We start from the raw sequence: 14,409 nt of genomic DNA on the forward strand, positions 1-14,409 counted from the left end.
AGCTCTCCCTGACCTGAGATCGTATATGGTTTATTAGGAAAGCTCAGGTTTAAACACTACAGTTGCTGGGGGGGGGGGGGGGGGGGGGGGGGGGGGGGGGAAGCTGCAGACACTCAATAAGGTCAATGTTCAGCCTAGGTTGATAAAAGCTTGCCATGAAACATTGACACGTGGTCAAGTTTATGTGAGTGTGCATTTATTGTGAAGTGCAGGTGATGACAAGCTTGTCTATCCAATAAAACACCTCACAAAGAAAGGGCAAAGGCTGAATTCACATACTCTGTAAAAGGCATCTACTGAAAAAGATGCAATGTAATATTACCAGTGCCTTTCATTAGTATTTATAACCTTTTGTAATTTTTGTTGAGTTGCAAACACAAACATTATTTTTTAGCTATTGTATGTGATAGATTGACACTGTGTAACATATGAAGGGTAGAAGAGGGTATATGTTTTTTCTAATGGCTTTGCACCAGCGGAGACCAACAGTTTCGCCCCTACGTTTTCAAAGTACTGCAAACTCAGTCAGAGTAGATAAAGAGTATCTGTTTAAATACTTTGAAACAACTGCAGCATCACCTCATTTGTATTTAGGTCTGAACTTTGACTGGACCATTTTGATGGATACATATGTTTTGAGCTAAACATTTCCATTGAAACTCTATCTACATGTCTACGACCTTTGACTTAGACTTAGACTTCAACTTCCTTTATTGTCATTGCACAAAAAAACACAAGGTGAATCTTGACAATGAAATGTCGATTTCTCGGCTACCAGTGTAACAGACCTAAGACCTTATTCCTGCACAATAAATATGTTTTTTTATAACTAAGAGCTAAGAGCTAGCTATATACAGCTATATACAGAGAACCAAATTCTAAACTTAGTTTTAGGCAGGGAATCAGCAATTAATTCGCAGGCTTAATTTCTTTGCCATGTGTTTTGGCCAAAAACTTTACTTATTGGCAGATTCGACAAGTTCTTTTCATACATTTGGCCTGTATGGGTTGCTTTGAACTTGGGCTGAAGATAGACTTTAAAAAATGCCTTTAGCTAGAAGAAAAACCCACTTAGAGCAGTAATTATACCAAAAATGTATAAAAATTATGAAAATTTTGCATTTTGTCAATATGCTCTATCCAGAACTCCTCAAGAGGAAACGTTTTAGTTTCACATGGTTTAATTTTCTAAAAAGTCTTCTTTAATGAACATTTTTCTATCCGGTTATTGATCAATTAATCAAAAAAATATTGACAGATTAATCGATTTGCAAAACAGTTGTTAGTTGCAGCCCTACTTTAAACTGTACTGTAAATGAGACTTCAGAAAGCCTTCTCCCAAAAAAAAGGCTTTCTACCTAAAACTCTTGCAGAGGGGCCAGTGGTGAAGTGTTGGTCTAAAACATAAATGCCAATAAAATACAATGAAGCCTGTGGCTGTAATATGACAAAGTGTGAAAAGCTTCAATGCTATGAATATTTTGCAAGCCACAATAAAACTCTTGGTTGGTCTTACGCTCCACCTGTTAGTGAACAAGTAATAAGGGAAATAACATTGTCTTGTAGATACTTGAGAGCAAAGGTACATCCAAACTCCAGCGTCTTTATGAAGAAGCCCAGAAATAAGAGTGTAAAAAGTGAAGCAGCTGTTTTATGATGGGCTTGAAAAGTGGTAATCCAATCTGCTACTAGCAGCAAGTAGAAGCGGTGAGAAAAACAGATGTATAAAGCAGTGATGGGTCTGAGTCACATGGTGTTTTCAGTGTCAGTCATGTAGGTGTTTTAATGAGAAGAACCAGGACCTAAGCATACTTCTACTGACCCGAATGCTACATATTAGAAGTCCTCACATCCCAGTAGTCCCTATGGGAAACAGCTGCAACGCACCCCAACGTTCACCTCAGTCTTCTCACATAACTAGCCATAATTTCTTTGAACAGAGTGGGCTGAAATCTCAGGGAAGATTTGGATTGAATGTTAAAAATGCTTTTTTTGCACCCAACACAAGGCAGCTATTGTTCTGGATGTTATTTCATCTGGTCATCCAGGAAGATATCCCACCCTACAAGCACAGGCAGTTTTCGTCACACTTGTATGATTGATTTAGGGAAGTGCATTTGCTCAAAGTCCTCAACCAGTCATCATTACAATCACTCAAAGTCTGTTTAAATCAACCATGTTAAAATTCATGAATCAGTAGTAACTCTTACCTCTTCCATAGAAGAACTTGTGGTAGTAGTATGCTCCAAGATCAATGTGCTCAATAATGTAGCGTTTGACCTTCTCCCTGTGGATTGGCTGGTTTTCTCGCGGCACCTCCAGTACAGAGACACCTGCATTGGTACAGTGGGAGCTAAGAGATGACTCAAATGAGCAACTCTCCGACATGCCACTGTAGTTGGCACTATTGGCTCTGGAGAGGGAAATCTTCCTCTCGCCCTCTCCGCCGATCTCATTGCGAAAGTGCGGACAGCTCAGCACCAGGTTATTGCTCTTTCCGTCTCCCTCATCGACATCCAGGTTCTCCTTAGGGTTTAGATCCTCTCTGCTTCCAAGTGGAGACTCGAACATGGGTTGATTCCCACTACTACAACCTGCTGCTCCACCATCCCCAGCAACAGCCCCACCTCCCAATACTCCACCGGCCGCAGCCCCAACTCCAACTGAGGCGGCTGAAGCTCCAGTCGTGGTGTTTTTCCTCTGGCTCAGGTTTGCTCGGCTTGCAACGGCTTCACTGATGTTGAAAAGAACACTCTGGACATCATAATGTGCAAAGCATTTTTGGAAACTCAGGGGTCGCCGGTCCTCCTCTATAGAGAGTCTCAAGGCATCACTTTCACTTTTAATGGTTCTCAATCTCCTAAACAGAGATGTTTCTGTTGATTCTGATTTAAGACGCCTCATGAAGGACTTTTCCCTTTCCCGACTGTAGAGGAAAGAACTATCTATGTAATCATAGCCTGGAATGTGGACTATCTCTCCCCTGGCGATCTGTGCGGCTGTCTGTAAGCTTGGGGACAAGGAAGCATCACAGCGTAACAACTCTGGGAATCCCAAAGGAGGTATGCTCCGATGGTCCAGGTTGTCAACTCTGTAGCCCCTGAGCATGGTAAAGAAGCCATCCCCACCAAGGCCCTGACGGTCAATGGAGGATGTGCTTCCGTATTCACGGTGCAGAGAGGCTCCTGTGTTTGGATTTACAGCATGCTGGTCCATTATATCCTCAGAGTCAATGTCACTTATTGTGACATCACTGTTGCTCCGCTGACGAATAGGGTGGAGACCCTTTAATGGAGAGTGGCTGAGAATGTCATTGAGTGTGTATCTGTCAGTGTAGTCCACTTCCATGCACACCGCCTCGCCTTGTTCTAGTAAATCCACAGTATGATCTTCCTGGCCATTCTGGAAAACAGGAATAACACTCTGGTAGTTAGGCGAAGGCCGTACATCCCAGCAATCTTTCCGAGGAGGCAATTCTGTCACCCTTGCTCTGACACCCATTTTAGGCATGGCAGGAGTACCGTTTGTTTTTCCCGCACCATCAGGTTTCACCTGTACACTGGAGGCTGGTGGTCCCATGCTCCCATTTAAGGCTTTGAGTTTCCTGCTGAATAACTCCTCTGACTGCATGGCTTTGGAGTATTCTACAGGACCTCCCACAATTCCCACAAGGGCCGATTTGTTATCTGTCCCAGGACTCAAAATACTCATATCCTGCTTGCAGATTCTTTGAAGAGCAAACTTTCAGGAAGTGTCTTCATCATGTCATGTAGCTGGAGGGGGGGGTCTCCTTTCCTGAGTCAAAGAGAGAACCGTCGTCATAACTCACTCTGGGCAGGTGGCATCACTATCGACTCATAAGTATGACGAGGACACAAGAAGACCAGAGTCTCTTCTCACAGCATGTCACCAATGCAGAGACAGTTGGAAGAGATAGATCTGCAGGAAACACATAAAAACAAAAATTAGCACATAGACAGCATGTGTATTTAATTTAAAACATGAAAACCTATACCCCCAGTCAGGGCCGGTTCTAGCCCTTTGGTTGCCCTAGGCAAGATTGAGTTTTGCATTAAGCATTCAGAAACTTAGCATGGAGTGATGCATAGACAAATACCAGAATAGGTTTCAGTACCTTTTCTTTTTTATTATTTTAAATAATTTATTACACACTCAAAGTTAGGACTGTGCAAAAACACTTTTAACCATCTGTAAGGACACTGTAAAGTATAACTAAAAAACTGGATTGAATCATTGAATGAATTTATTTCAGACAATTAACAAATTTAACACACATTAAAGAAATATTAAATACATCAATTTCAGAAATTACCAAATAACAATAAAAAATAATAAATTTAAGAAATTCTTCAACCAAGGACTACATAAAAAAGTAATTGATAAACATTAAATTAAAATTTCTGTTCCAGTTCAATTAAATCATTTGAACATAAATAGAAATGAGATAAACTAAATTTTCCTCTAAATAAAATATATCAGCTATATTTACCCTGATTTCTGACATTGATTAGTGATTAAAGAAAGGATTAACCCTCTACAAACAAAAGTGCTTTTATGAATACCATTACAAAATTAAAAGTTTGAAGTTGTTGTTTTTTTTTTGTTCACATATTCTATGATGAACAGCCATAACTTCATATATTTTGATGATTATTTGTACATCCCTTTTGAATACTCAATGCAGATAATCACTACAAAATATTTTATTTATATTAGTATCTTCTACCCATTCTCAAGCTAATAATATAGCACATAATTCTGCTGCATATATACTGAGAAAAAAATGATGTCAACATTAGGGATGGGGATCGTTAATATTTATTGATATCGATACCTTTATCGATACTCCTTATCGATCCGAGTCTTTATCAATACCACTATCGATACTTTTCTGTTATTTGGTGGAAAGACGATGCAACAAAATTTTTTTAACAGAACTGGTATTGCTTCTATTGCTTAACAAGTGAGCATAACAAAAACGTTTCTAGCCTTCAATAAACATGGCTAATGTAATAGGCCACTTCGAAATGACATAAAACTAACTAGAATATATTTTCACAATTGTTGGTTAATGTATTGTCTACTGTCACTTTTCATCATGTTTTTAGTGATTAGGAAAATATTTAACAAATAAATAATTGTATTTTAAATTAAATGTAATTTTTAATAAATGTTGGCATCAGTAGTTTAATTATATATAGAGCAATATACAACTGTATTACTCATGTTTCTCGCCAAAAACAAAATTTCCCGTTTTCTTTACGTTACACTTGAAGGCATCATGATAACCTAATTGTCGTTTTACTGAGCTAATCTGAACACATCATCACGCAGCACGTCTGAAACGAATTTACTTTTCAAGCTAACTAGCTTGTATGCTTCCGATTACAACACGGATTTCACAATTAATATTTTTAACTGACCGGACAAGCTACAAAGTCTGTGTGCGCTTACCAGTGGTACTCTGAGTGGATGATTAAGATGGGCCCGACTGCGGCGGCAGCAGCAGGAGGAGGAGGAGGAGTCTTTTCCGTTCAGCCATCCTCGAGTCGCGAGCTAAGTTAACTGCCAGACTTCACTAGTTTTACTTTTAATATCTGTTTGCTTACAATTTCATTCCAAAATATTGGTGTACATGCTGCAGTGATTGACGTCACGACTTCCGGGTTGGAGGGCGCTTGAAAAGTGATCAGAATCTTTTCCGATTTTCTCTTAAATGTGAAAAAATAAATAAAAAAACGGTGGTATATTTATTTGTTCATATTTTGCTATTTATATATACGTAAGGTTAAGTCAAACTGACGGACGCTTCATAACCGGTTTAATTCGCTTTTTTTTCTAATTCTATGATTAATGGGAAGTAAGCCTAAGGGCGACGCCAAGTATAGAGGGCGCCCCCAACACATTTGTCGCCCTAGGCAATTGCCTAGCTCGCCTATAGCAATCGCCGGCCCTGCCCCCAGTCACAAATAAAGCATTTTCATTCAAGCTACAGAAAACGATAAAGAATCTGTTCTAAATGTTTGTAAACTCTAATAAAGGAGCACAATTGGGACTATATTAGTTTAGGAACCATGTCTTTTTCATCACCAAATACTGTTCATTAGTGTAATGGGAGGACAGGGTGCCATTACAGGTTTAGAACTGGATAGATATGCATTTTTTGTTGGTGTATGCAGCCAGTTCTGAGCAGATGGTTGATAAGCAAATTACAATAACAACAGGAGAATGTTGAGTCAAATGTTTGCATGCAAATATACCCGTTGCTACAACCTGCACCATCACAGACCAGACAGATTATAAAGAAGAAATGGGTTGGTTGAGAATCATTGGTCTACAGGGGGGTTAATCAAGGTTTCAAAATGCAAACAGTCTGGGGCAGCTTTTAAAACTGAAACCAAAGTCAAAGCCAGAGACAAAATGCAGCAACTGGTTACATTTTCTTATCCTCCACTCAGCAAATCTAACATCAGATGACAATATTGTCTTAACAGTGTGTGGTTAATTATAAAGGGAAACTGAGGAAATAGAGAGACAAAAGGGTAATGTCAGCAGTTTTACTTATTAACCTAAACATCTGAGTTCAAAGAAACAGGAACTAAACACTGGTTCGATTGTTCTTAAAAACTTAGTTTCTTCTTGAGTATTTTCAGACATACATCAAATATTTGTTTCCACTTAAAAAACGTAGATCCATTATCATCCAAAACTCATAGAGCTATGTAATTACCATATCTAATATAATATATACAAAATGTGCATATAATGTAATCATGGCCCCCATTTACCTACTTTTAAATGTTCAGTAACAGATTATTGTTGCAGGTGTACAGTCTAACTTTTTCGCAAATGTATTCGTTGACTTAGCCTTGAATAGAAATAGTTTCTACCGTATGTAAATATTTTTAACAAAAGAAATATATATTTTATGTGGTACGGCAGCAGCTTTACAGTTAGTTGGAGCATTCAAATATTTAGAAATGTGATTTAAAAATCCATAGAAAAAGACTGAATGAAATAAAAAAAGAAAGTTTAATCCACGGTGCCTTCTAAAACCCCAAAGATTCCACAACTTTATAATATAATAATTCCTGAACTAAATGCAGTCTTTCCTAGAGTCATTCAACCTACACAAACAACTTTTGGAAAAACAAACAAACAAAAAAAACACCCAACATCTCGTATCAAAGCTTTGGAGTCCTTTGGAGTGAGCAGGCCCCAGCTTAAAAACCTCTATGACTCTGTGATGGCATCAGCCCTCCTTTATGCTGGTGTCTGCTGGGTCCCTGGCAGCGCAGAGCAGGACAGAAACCGACTGAACAAACTGGTGAGAAAGGCCGCTTCTGTCCTAGGTTGCACTCTGGACCCAGTGGAGGAAGTGGCTTATAGGAGGGTGCTGTCCAAGCTTACATCCATCATGGAGAACACCTTCCACTCTCTGCACCAGACAGCAGAGGACCTGAGCAGCTCCTTTAGTGAAAGACATTTACACACTGTTTTGTAAAAAAGGAGCGCTACCACAGGTCATTTATCCAGAATCTACAATGTCACCCTACAACTAGTGTTGCGCTGATGCCATTTTTTGGCCCCAATACCCCGTATCTGGCCGATACCATATGTTTGAAATTGATATGTGTGTATATATATGTAGAACTGTATACTACTTGGATGTAAAATAATTGCCATCAAGCTGCTGCCCACCTTTGTGAAGCAGGAAAAAAACTAATACAAAGTGAATCCAGTAGAACTTTTTATTGCCTACCTGGAATAGGTGAAAATAGTTAAATATATTTTTGTCTCTCAAAATGGTATCAGTACCCTATTTGTTGGTACTTGCCGAAACCGATACCACCTTTTTAGTGCTAGATTGGGGCCTCGCCCGATACTGGTATCGGTCCAACACTAACTACAACGACAATAACTTGTGCAATGTATAATGTGCAATTACTATTTAATACCCTGTGTGATAACCCGTTTCTCTATATTTGACACCCAGTGCTATAACTATATATATAAATATCCATCTATAAAAATACACATGTAAACACCCTGTGCAATAACCCTGTATAATCATCCTGCTATTTAAAATAAAATTAAAAAATAAAAGATGTATATATCTCAAATATGTATATATCCCATGCACATTTTTCTTCCTTTGGCACCTTATTCTTCTCCTTTAACTTTTTGAGCTGATGTAATGAGTAAATTTCTCCACTTTGATATCAATAATGTTGATCAATCAGAACCACTGAAAAAAAAAGAAGTACTTTCTGATAAATCATATTATCATGCTATTAGATATGTTTACCGGGTTTATTAAAATTACTTGAGCTCAAATGCTTGTTTTTGCATTAAGATCATGACACGCTACGCTGCAGCAGATCTTTGGAATAACTTTTTAGCATTGACCTAAATGTTTTGTTCTTGTTCTTTGAGGCTCATGGTGTGCATTGCAATTATGTGAATAACCTCTCCGAATTATCCACTCATCCTTCTGCATCACAAAAACATTGCTCCAAACAATCAACATTTGCTCAGTTAAGATAAAAAGCTCAGTTAATGCTAACTTCCTTCTGCTACTCAAGAGTAGTTGATATGTTGGCTACGTGCCACAGTCTTTACCTCATCTTTTATGCACAAGGTCTTCTAGTGTGAAACCTTCAGATCTCAGATAATTGTTTACATGTGTCTGCATTGTTTACCGTCAAGTAGGAGCATTGCCTATTTTGGGAAGGAAATAAAATGGGCCACAGCAAGATTAGCTGCAAGCCAGACAGCAACATCCACACGGGAGGAGTATTTTAATAATAAAGTACTCACTGCCGCGTGCATGGATGAAATACAGGTTAATGTATGCATGACCCAAATATGTAAGCAAAATACTGGTTAAAGTAAATCTTCATGTTGCTTTATGAACTGCTAAATCATAGTCTTTCTTCTCCTCTATGATAAACATTGTTTATGAACTAAATTTTAATAACCAGCAATATAATGTTACTCAATGCTGGGTTTCATTTATGGGTTAGAGGGGAAACCAAGCTGCAATCATGTGCAATATGAATGCATTATGTAGTGGTATGCCAAATAATAAATAATGGAATGCGTGTTTCAGTGCAACATAATGAGCATTATAACAGTAGCAGTATCACTACAGATGATAAACGTGTATTTAAAAGGGCCAGACATGGATTTAAATCCTTTAAAATCACTGAACCATGAAACAAGAAATGTCTGCTCAAAGAACTTGTTGTAAATTTAAAAATCATATTACATTTAAACTCCTGGTTCACATTTATTTGAAATGGAAAAAAGGGAAAGAAGAAAGGTGACGAAGAAGAACCAAAGTCTTAATATGGGCAATCACACACGACTAATTATTTACAGAGCCTTGCAAACATATTCCTACCCTCCTAAACTTTTTCCTTTTTCTTATTTATATAACTTCAAACTTTAAGTGATTTCATTGTAATTCAATAATGACACATTACAGGGCATGTTTGTGACCGGGAATTTAGGAAAAAACCCACAGCATGATGCTGTCATTACCATGTTAAACCATGTGTGTTCATAGTGATGTGCTATGTCACTGTCCCACACACTTCATTTTAAATACAGGCAAAAAAGTTAACCTTTGGTTTATTATGACTAAAAAGACATTTTCTACACAAAGCAATATTTTCACTTTAAGGTTAATTGAAAGCTTCTTTTAAAAACTACTAGGAACAAACTTTTCAAATTATTATTTCTTCCACCCAGTCATTTCTTTAGGTAGTAATACGCAGAGTTTATGACTTATTGTTCTCATGTGAATAGAATGTTTCTCCTAACCTGGTAAGACCTGCAGGATCTCCTGAGTTATCATGAGTTTGTTGCTGCTTCTCCGATGACTCCTCTCATTCCCTGAACTCTAAATCTGAGAGGACATCCAAGTAGGTCAGCGGCTTTGTCATTCTTTTTAATTTTTTTAAAAGTCCTCCATAAGATGATTAGAGGTTGCAATATTGTTTCATAATTTAACCCTAAACCTCCCCACAACATTTATCCATGACGTATCTGACTTGATTTTTGAGCCTCATGATGTATTTATAGGGACACAATAATTAATGTTGCACCGATACCGATACCAGTATTGGGTGGGGCCCCAATCCAGCACTAAAATGGTGGTATCGTAATCAGTGAGTACCAACAAATGGGGCACCGATACCCTTTTGAGAGCCAAAAGTTTATTGAACTATTGTCACCGATTCCAGGTAACGATAAAAAGTTCTACTGGATTTACTTTGTATAGTTTTTTTCCTGCTTCGCAAAGATAGGCAGCAGCTTGACAAAGCCATGGTGGCAATTATTTTACATCCAAGTAGTATGCAGTTCTTCATATATATACACGCACACCTCGATTTCAAACAGACAGTATCAGTTTGGTATTGGCCAATACTGCACAACCAGGTATCGGGTATATCGTGAGACCATCCTGATCTCGCGAGCTTTCAAGGTTTCACTCTCAGATCAGTCTGGAGACTCTCCGTTAAAGAAAATTTGGAGCCGTTCACCAAACGAACGTCCAATCAGCGTTGGCTTTGAGGCGGGTTGAGGTGTGATGCAAACAAGAAGCGCAACAGTTCAGTCTAAAGAACATGGCGGCTTCAGCCGATGAAACTAGCGTTAGCGTCACTATCGAGCAAGTTTTATCGGAATTACAGAGTATTTCTTCACTGAAAGAAGAGCAAAACACTGCTCTGGAGGCTTTTCTCAGAGGAAAAGATGTTTTTGCTCTTCTCCCGACTGGTTTCGGCAAGAGTAGCCTGGCTTGTGGTTGTGTTTTTCGTTGTCGCTCTGTTAGTACGTCATATGCTTCGTTGATCTGATTGGTTTATTTGGCCCGTCTATCACCAACATAGGCCAATCAGCTAATCAGTACTTTTGCCCCTTCCCAAAATTACTTCAACGGAAGGTTTCCAGATGGATATGCGGAGCAAATACATCTGGCGGAGTCAGGTTAATCGTGTGTCGGTATTGGGGCCAAAAAATGGCATCGACCCAACACTAACAATAATACTAACAGGTATTATTAGTTGCCAGCTGTTTGGCTTCTTAAGGCAGTTATTGCTGCTGGATTTATTTTTTGGTTTTAGACTAAACAATTGTAAATGAAAAAAAAAAATCAAGTTATAATGTAAAAAAAATAGGAGGTATAATTTATTTTTAAGTTAACAATGTACATTATTTTGTCTTAGCTAGTCACATGAATACTCATAAATACCTTGAAATTTGTAGGTATAAAAAAAATGCCTGGTTCTACTGGAGGTTTCTTCCTGTTAAAAGAGTTTTCCTCTCCACTATCGCAAACAAGCATGCTTAGTGTGGATTGCTTTCGAACAACGAGTTGATGCAATCAGCTGGTTTTCCTTAGATAGAAAAAACTTTGAACAAATCTGTCTGTATGATCTGGTCGAATTGTCTCTGTAAAGTGCCTTGAGATGACATGTGTTGTGAATTTGCGCTATATAAATAAACTGAATTACAACCACAAATTCTGGAAAAGGTTAAGGGAACAAATAGTATTGCTTGGTACTGGAATGTTTAACTAAATTCAACAAAAATGCATTTTTGATGCTGTTGTTGTTTCTGGGTTGTTTTTTTGCTATGTGGTTTACCAAAGTCATACCCCGTTTTTTAGTTCCCAGTTGTGACAAGGAGCAGAAGTGACTACAGCAGCAGTCTGCTCACCAAACCCTAAATGTCAAATGTTGACCGAATGCTGTCTCTTCACACTCACAATTAGGGCAGGTAACAGCAAAATGTGGCATCTGCGCATGAAGCAGGATGAGTGTTGACATTCCAACAGAGACTTTTTTTTCACTGCTAGCTGAGAACGGGAAGAACAAAGACACTGACATAATGCCATCTGATTGCAAGGCAACAAAACAGCGTGTCTGACCTTTCGCTGCTGCCAGACGAAGAGCAAGTGAAAAAGATACCTTAACAAACTGAGGGACAATCAAAGATTAATACCTGAAGATACCTTGAACAAGCAGCATGTTGCTGTCAAATCTTCAGCATGGAAATAGTTCATTCTGGGAAAAAGATGTTTTTTCCTACATGGAGTAAACTCCTGTTTTAAGAAAAATAAACAGAAGACCAGAGTATTTATGTACACTCAGTCCAGCATGTTTGCATTTTTTGGGGGGAAATGGGGTCAAAATAGGCCAAAACTGGCCCTTATTTCATGACAAAGACAGGACAGGATAAGCCAGAGCACATGGTGGTCTGTGTTTCTTTTGCCTTTCCTCTATTAGTTACTTTCCCCTCCACCAAAGTGATTGATGTACATAGTTATAACACATCTCCCTCTGCATCCAGCCTGCAGTTCCCACCACCAAAGGAGAGTACAGCAAGCTACTTGGTCAGCAGAATTTCTGCTTGTGTGTGACCTAAAGGGGGAGGCTGTTTTCTGTCCTTCCTTTTGTGGCACCTGAGAGGCAAGAGTTGGAGGATGGGGGTCTGCTTTTCTAACAACCCTCTGCTAACAGGAGTAATGCACTGCTATTAGGCCTGTTTTAGACACATGGCCTGGTGTACAAGGGGATTGAATAGAGATAGGGAGAGACATGGAGGCCTAATTACAGTAATGAACTCATTTTCTGTCTCTGATGTTGGAAAGTCTGTCTTTCATCTTGATTCATCCAGAGGAGTCACCCTGTAGTTCAGCCAGGTCTTAGAATAATCCCCTGACATTGTGGCCTGATTAAAGGCTCCATAGATATTAATACACTGTCAGAAAAGTGGGCACATTCTATCCAACATCCTAAGATTAATGCCCTTCCGTCGCTAAAAGAAGACCTCATCTGAGCGGGACAGAACCTATAATATCAGCCATACAGGACAATGAGAAACACTGACTTGCAAAGATGGTGAGCTAATGATTTCCTGACCTGGAGTTTTTCTCTCCGACACTGATCCGAGTGTTTTCGGTACAGGCATACATCAATATTGATTACTGTCACGTCAATACATTTAAAGAGAGATTGCTCAAACTGCTTAAATATTAAACTAATTTAAAACAAAGTTCTTAAAGCAGCAATACCATGCCATTACATAATTAAAGGCCACCTACTAATGAGTATTTTTTTCCTGAAAAATAATATTTTGTCACATTAGCAGAGGGACAAATGGACCTTATGTTTCTAATGTTATGTGACTTATTAGAGATATCTAAGCAGTTCACAAAAAGTTGAACACTAAGGCTAAAGTGTGCACTCTTTGCTTTGATGCAAGTTATTCATAGTTCAGCTGACAATATATTTTCTAATAAATATTCATGGATGGAAACAACGTACAAAAAAACCTCTTCTCCTGCTTCATACACTGTGGTTTTTGCTTTAAATGACATAAGATATGAAGATCTTTGGTTCAGCACCTCCTTTTTACAACTCTCACACACCAACTGGGAGATGCAGCATGTGTTTAACATCTCTCTCACTGTGTTTGTCAATAAAAAACAGATAATGCATCCATAACAAAATTAGCAAGCCGTGCTAACACAACAGAAAGTTGTTGGGTTCTGGCTAAACAATGTCAGCTTTATGATGCAACTACAGCAATTTATGAATCAAGTTATAATAATCTCAAATATATTATAGGAATTAGGACTATTTCCCATTTTAAAAAGTATTTTTTAGGGATGCACGATATAATCGGCCCCCTATCGGTATCGGCCTTAAAACTGAATATCGGACATCGGCCACCCCACCGATATTTAACCCGATATTTGATCAGCTTCTGAGTTTCTAAAGTCTAAAAAAAACAAAAAAACTACTTCTTCTTCCTCAAAAACTTCTTTTTACAGACTTAAAAACTTCTAAAGCAGAGGGAAAAAATATTGATACATTAAAATATCACAATATCTTCATATGCTGATATATTACCATTTAAAAACACCATATCAATCTCTTTTACTAATGAAATATTGCTATATGTCATCGTTATGCTACGAAATCCCCCGAAAATTCACGAAATTTTGCCATATTTTTATATGTTGATATATTGACGCCGTATCGATCTATTTTACTAACAAAATCTCACAAGAATTTGCAAAATATCACGAGAGTTTGTAACAGAACGATGAAATTTCACGAGATTTTGAAAGTAAAATAATTCGATACCGCGTTTTTGATATTTTGATATCAGATATCAATTTGATATCAGCATATGAAAATATATTTGAGTATATTATTTATACTTATAAGTGTCAGAAATGGATAACAAAACTCCTATTTTCAATGACTACTTATTTTTGTCCAGCTTTAACATCGGTATCGATATCGGTTTTCGGCTACATGAGTTTTAAAATATCGGATATCGGCCAAAATCCCAATATCGTGCATCCCT

The 14,409-nt window shown here is 38.1% G+C and overlaps 1 protein-coding gene across 6 annotated transcripts in view; it reads right to left on the reverse strand.

The window, feature by feature from the left end:
- Positions 1-14,409, reverse strand: part of LOC119789674 (signal-induced proliferation-associated 1-like protein 2) — a 139,967-nt gene that overhangs the window by 84,736 nt on the left and 40,822 nt on the right. For all 6 annotated transcript variants that reach the window (XM_038294675.1, XM_038294679.1, XM_038294680.1 and 3 more), the window contains exon 2: positions 2,211-3,939. In XM_038294675.1, the coding sequence (XP_038150603.1) occupies positions 2,211-3,711 (1,501 nt within the window). In that variant the 5' untranslated portion in view covers positions 3,712-3,939. The remainder of the gene's footprint in view (positions 1-2,210; positions 3,940-14,409) is intronic.

Source organism: Cyprinodon tularosa, unplaced genomic scaffold, assembly GCF_016077235.1.
Source record: "Cyprinodon tularosa strain WSP-4 unplaced genomic scaffold, ASM1607723v1 ctg343, whole genome shotgun sequence".
NCBI classification, from domain to species: Eukaryota; Metazoa; Chordata; class Actinopteri; order Cyprinodontiformes; family Cyprinodontidae; genus Cyprinodon; species Cyprinodon tularosa.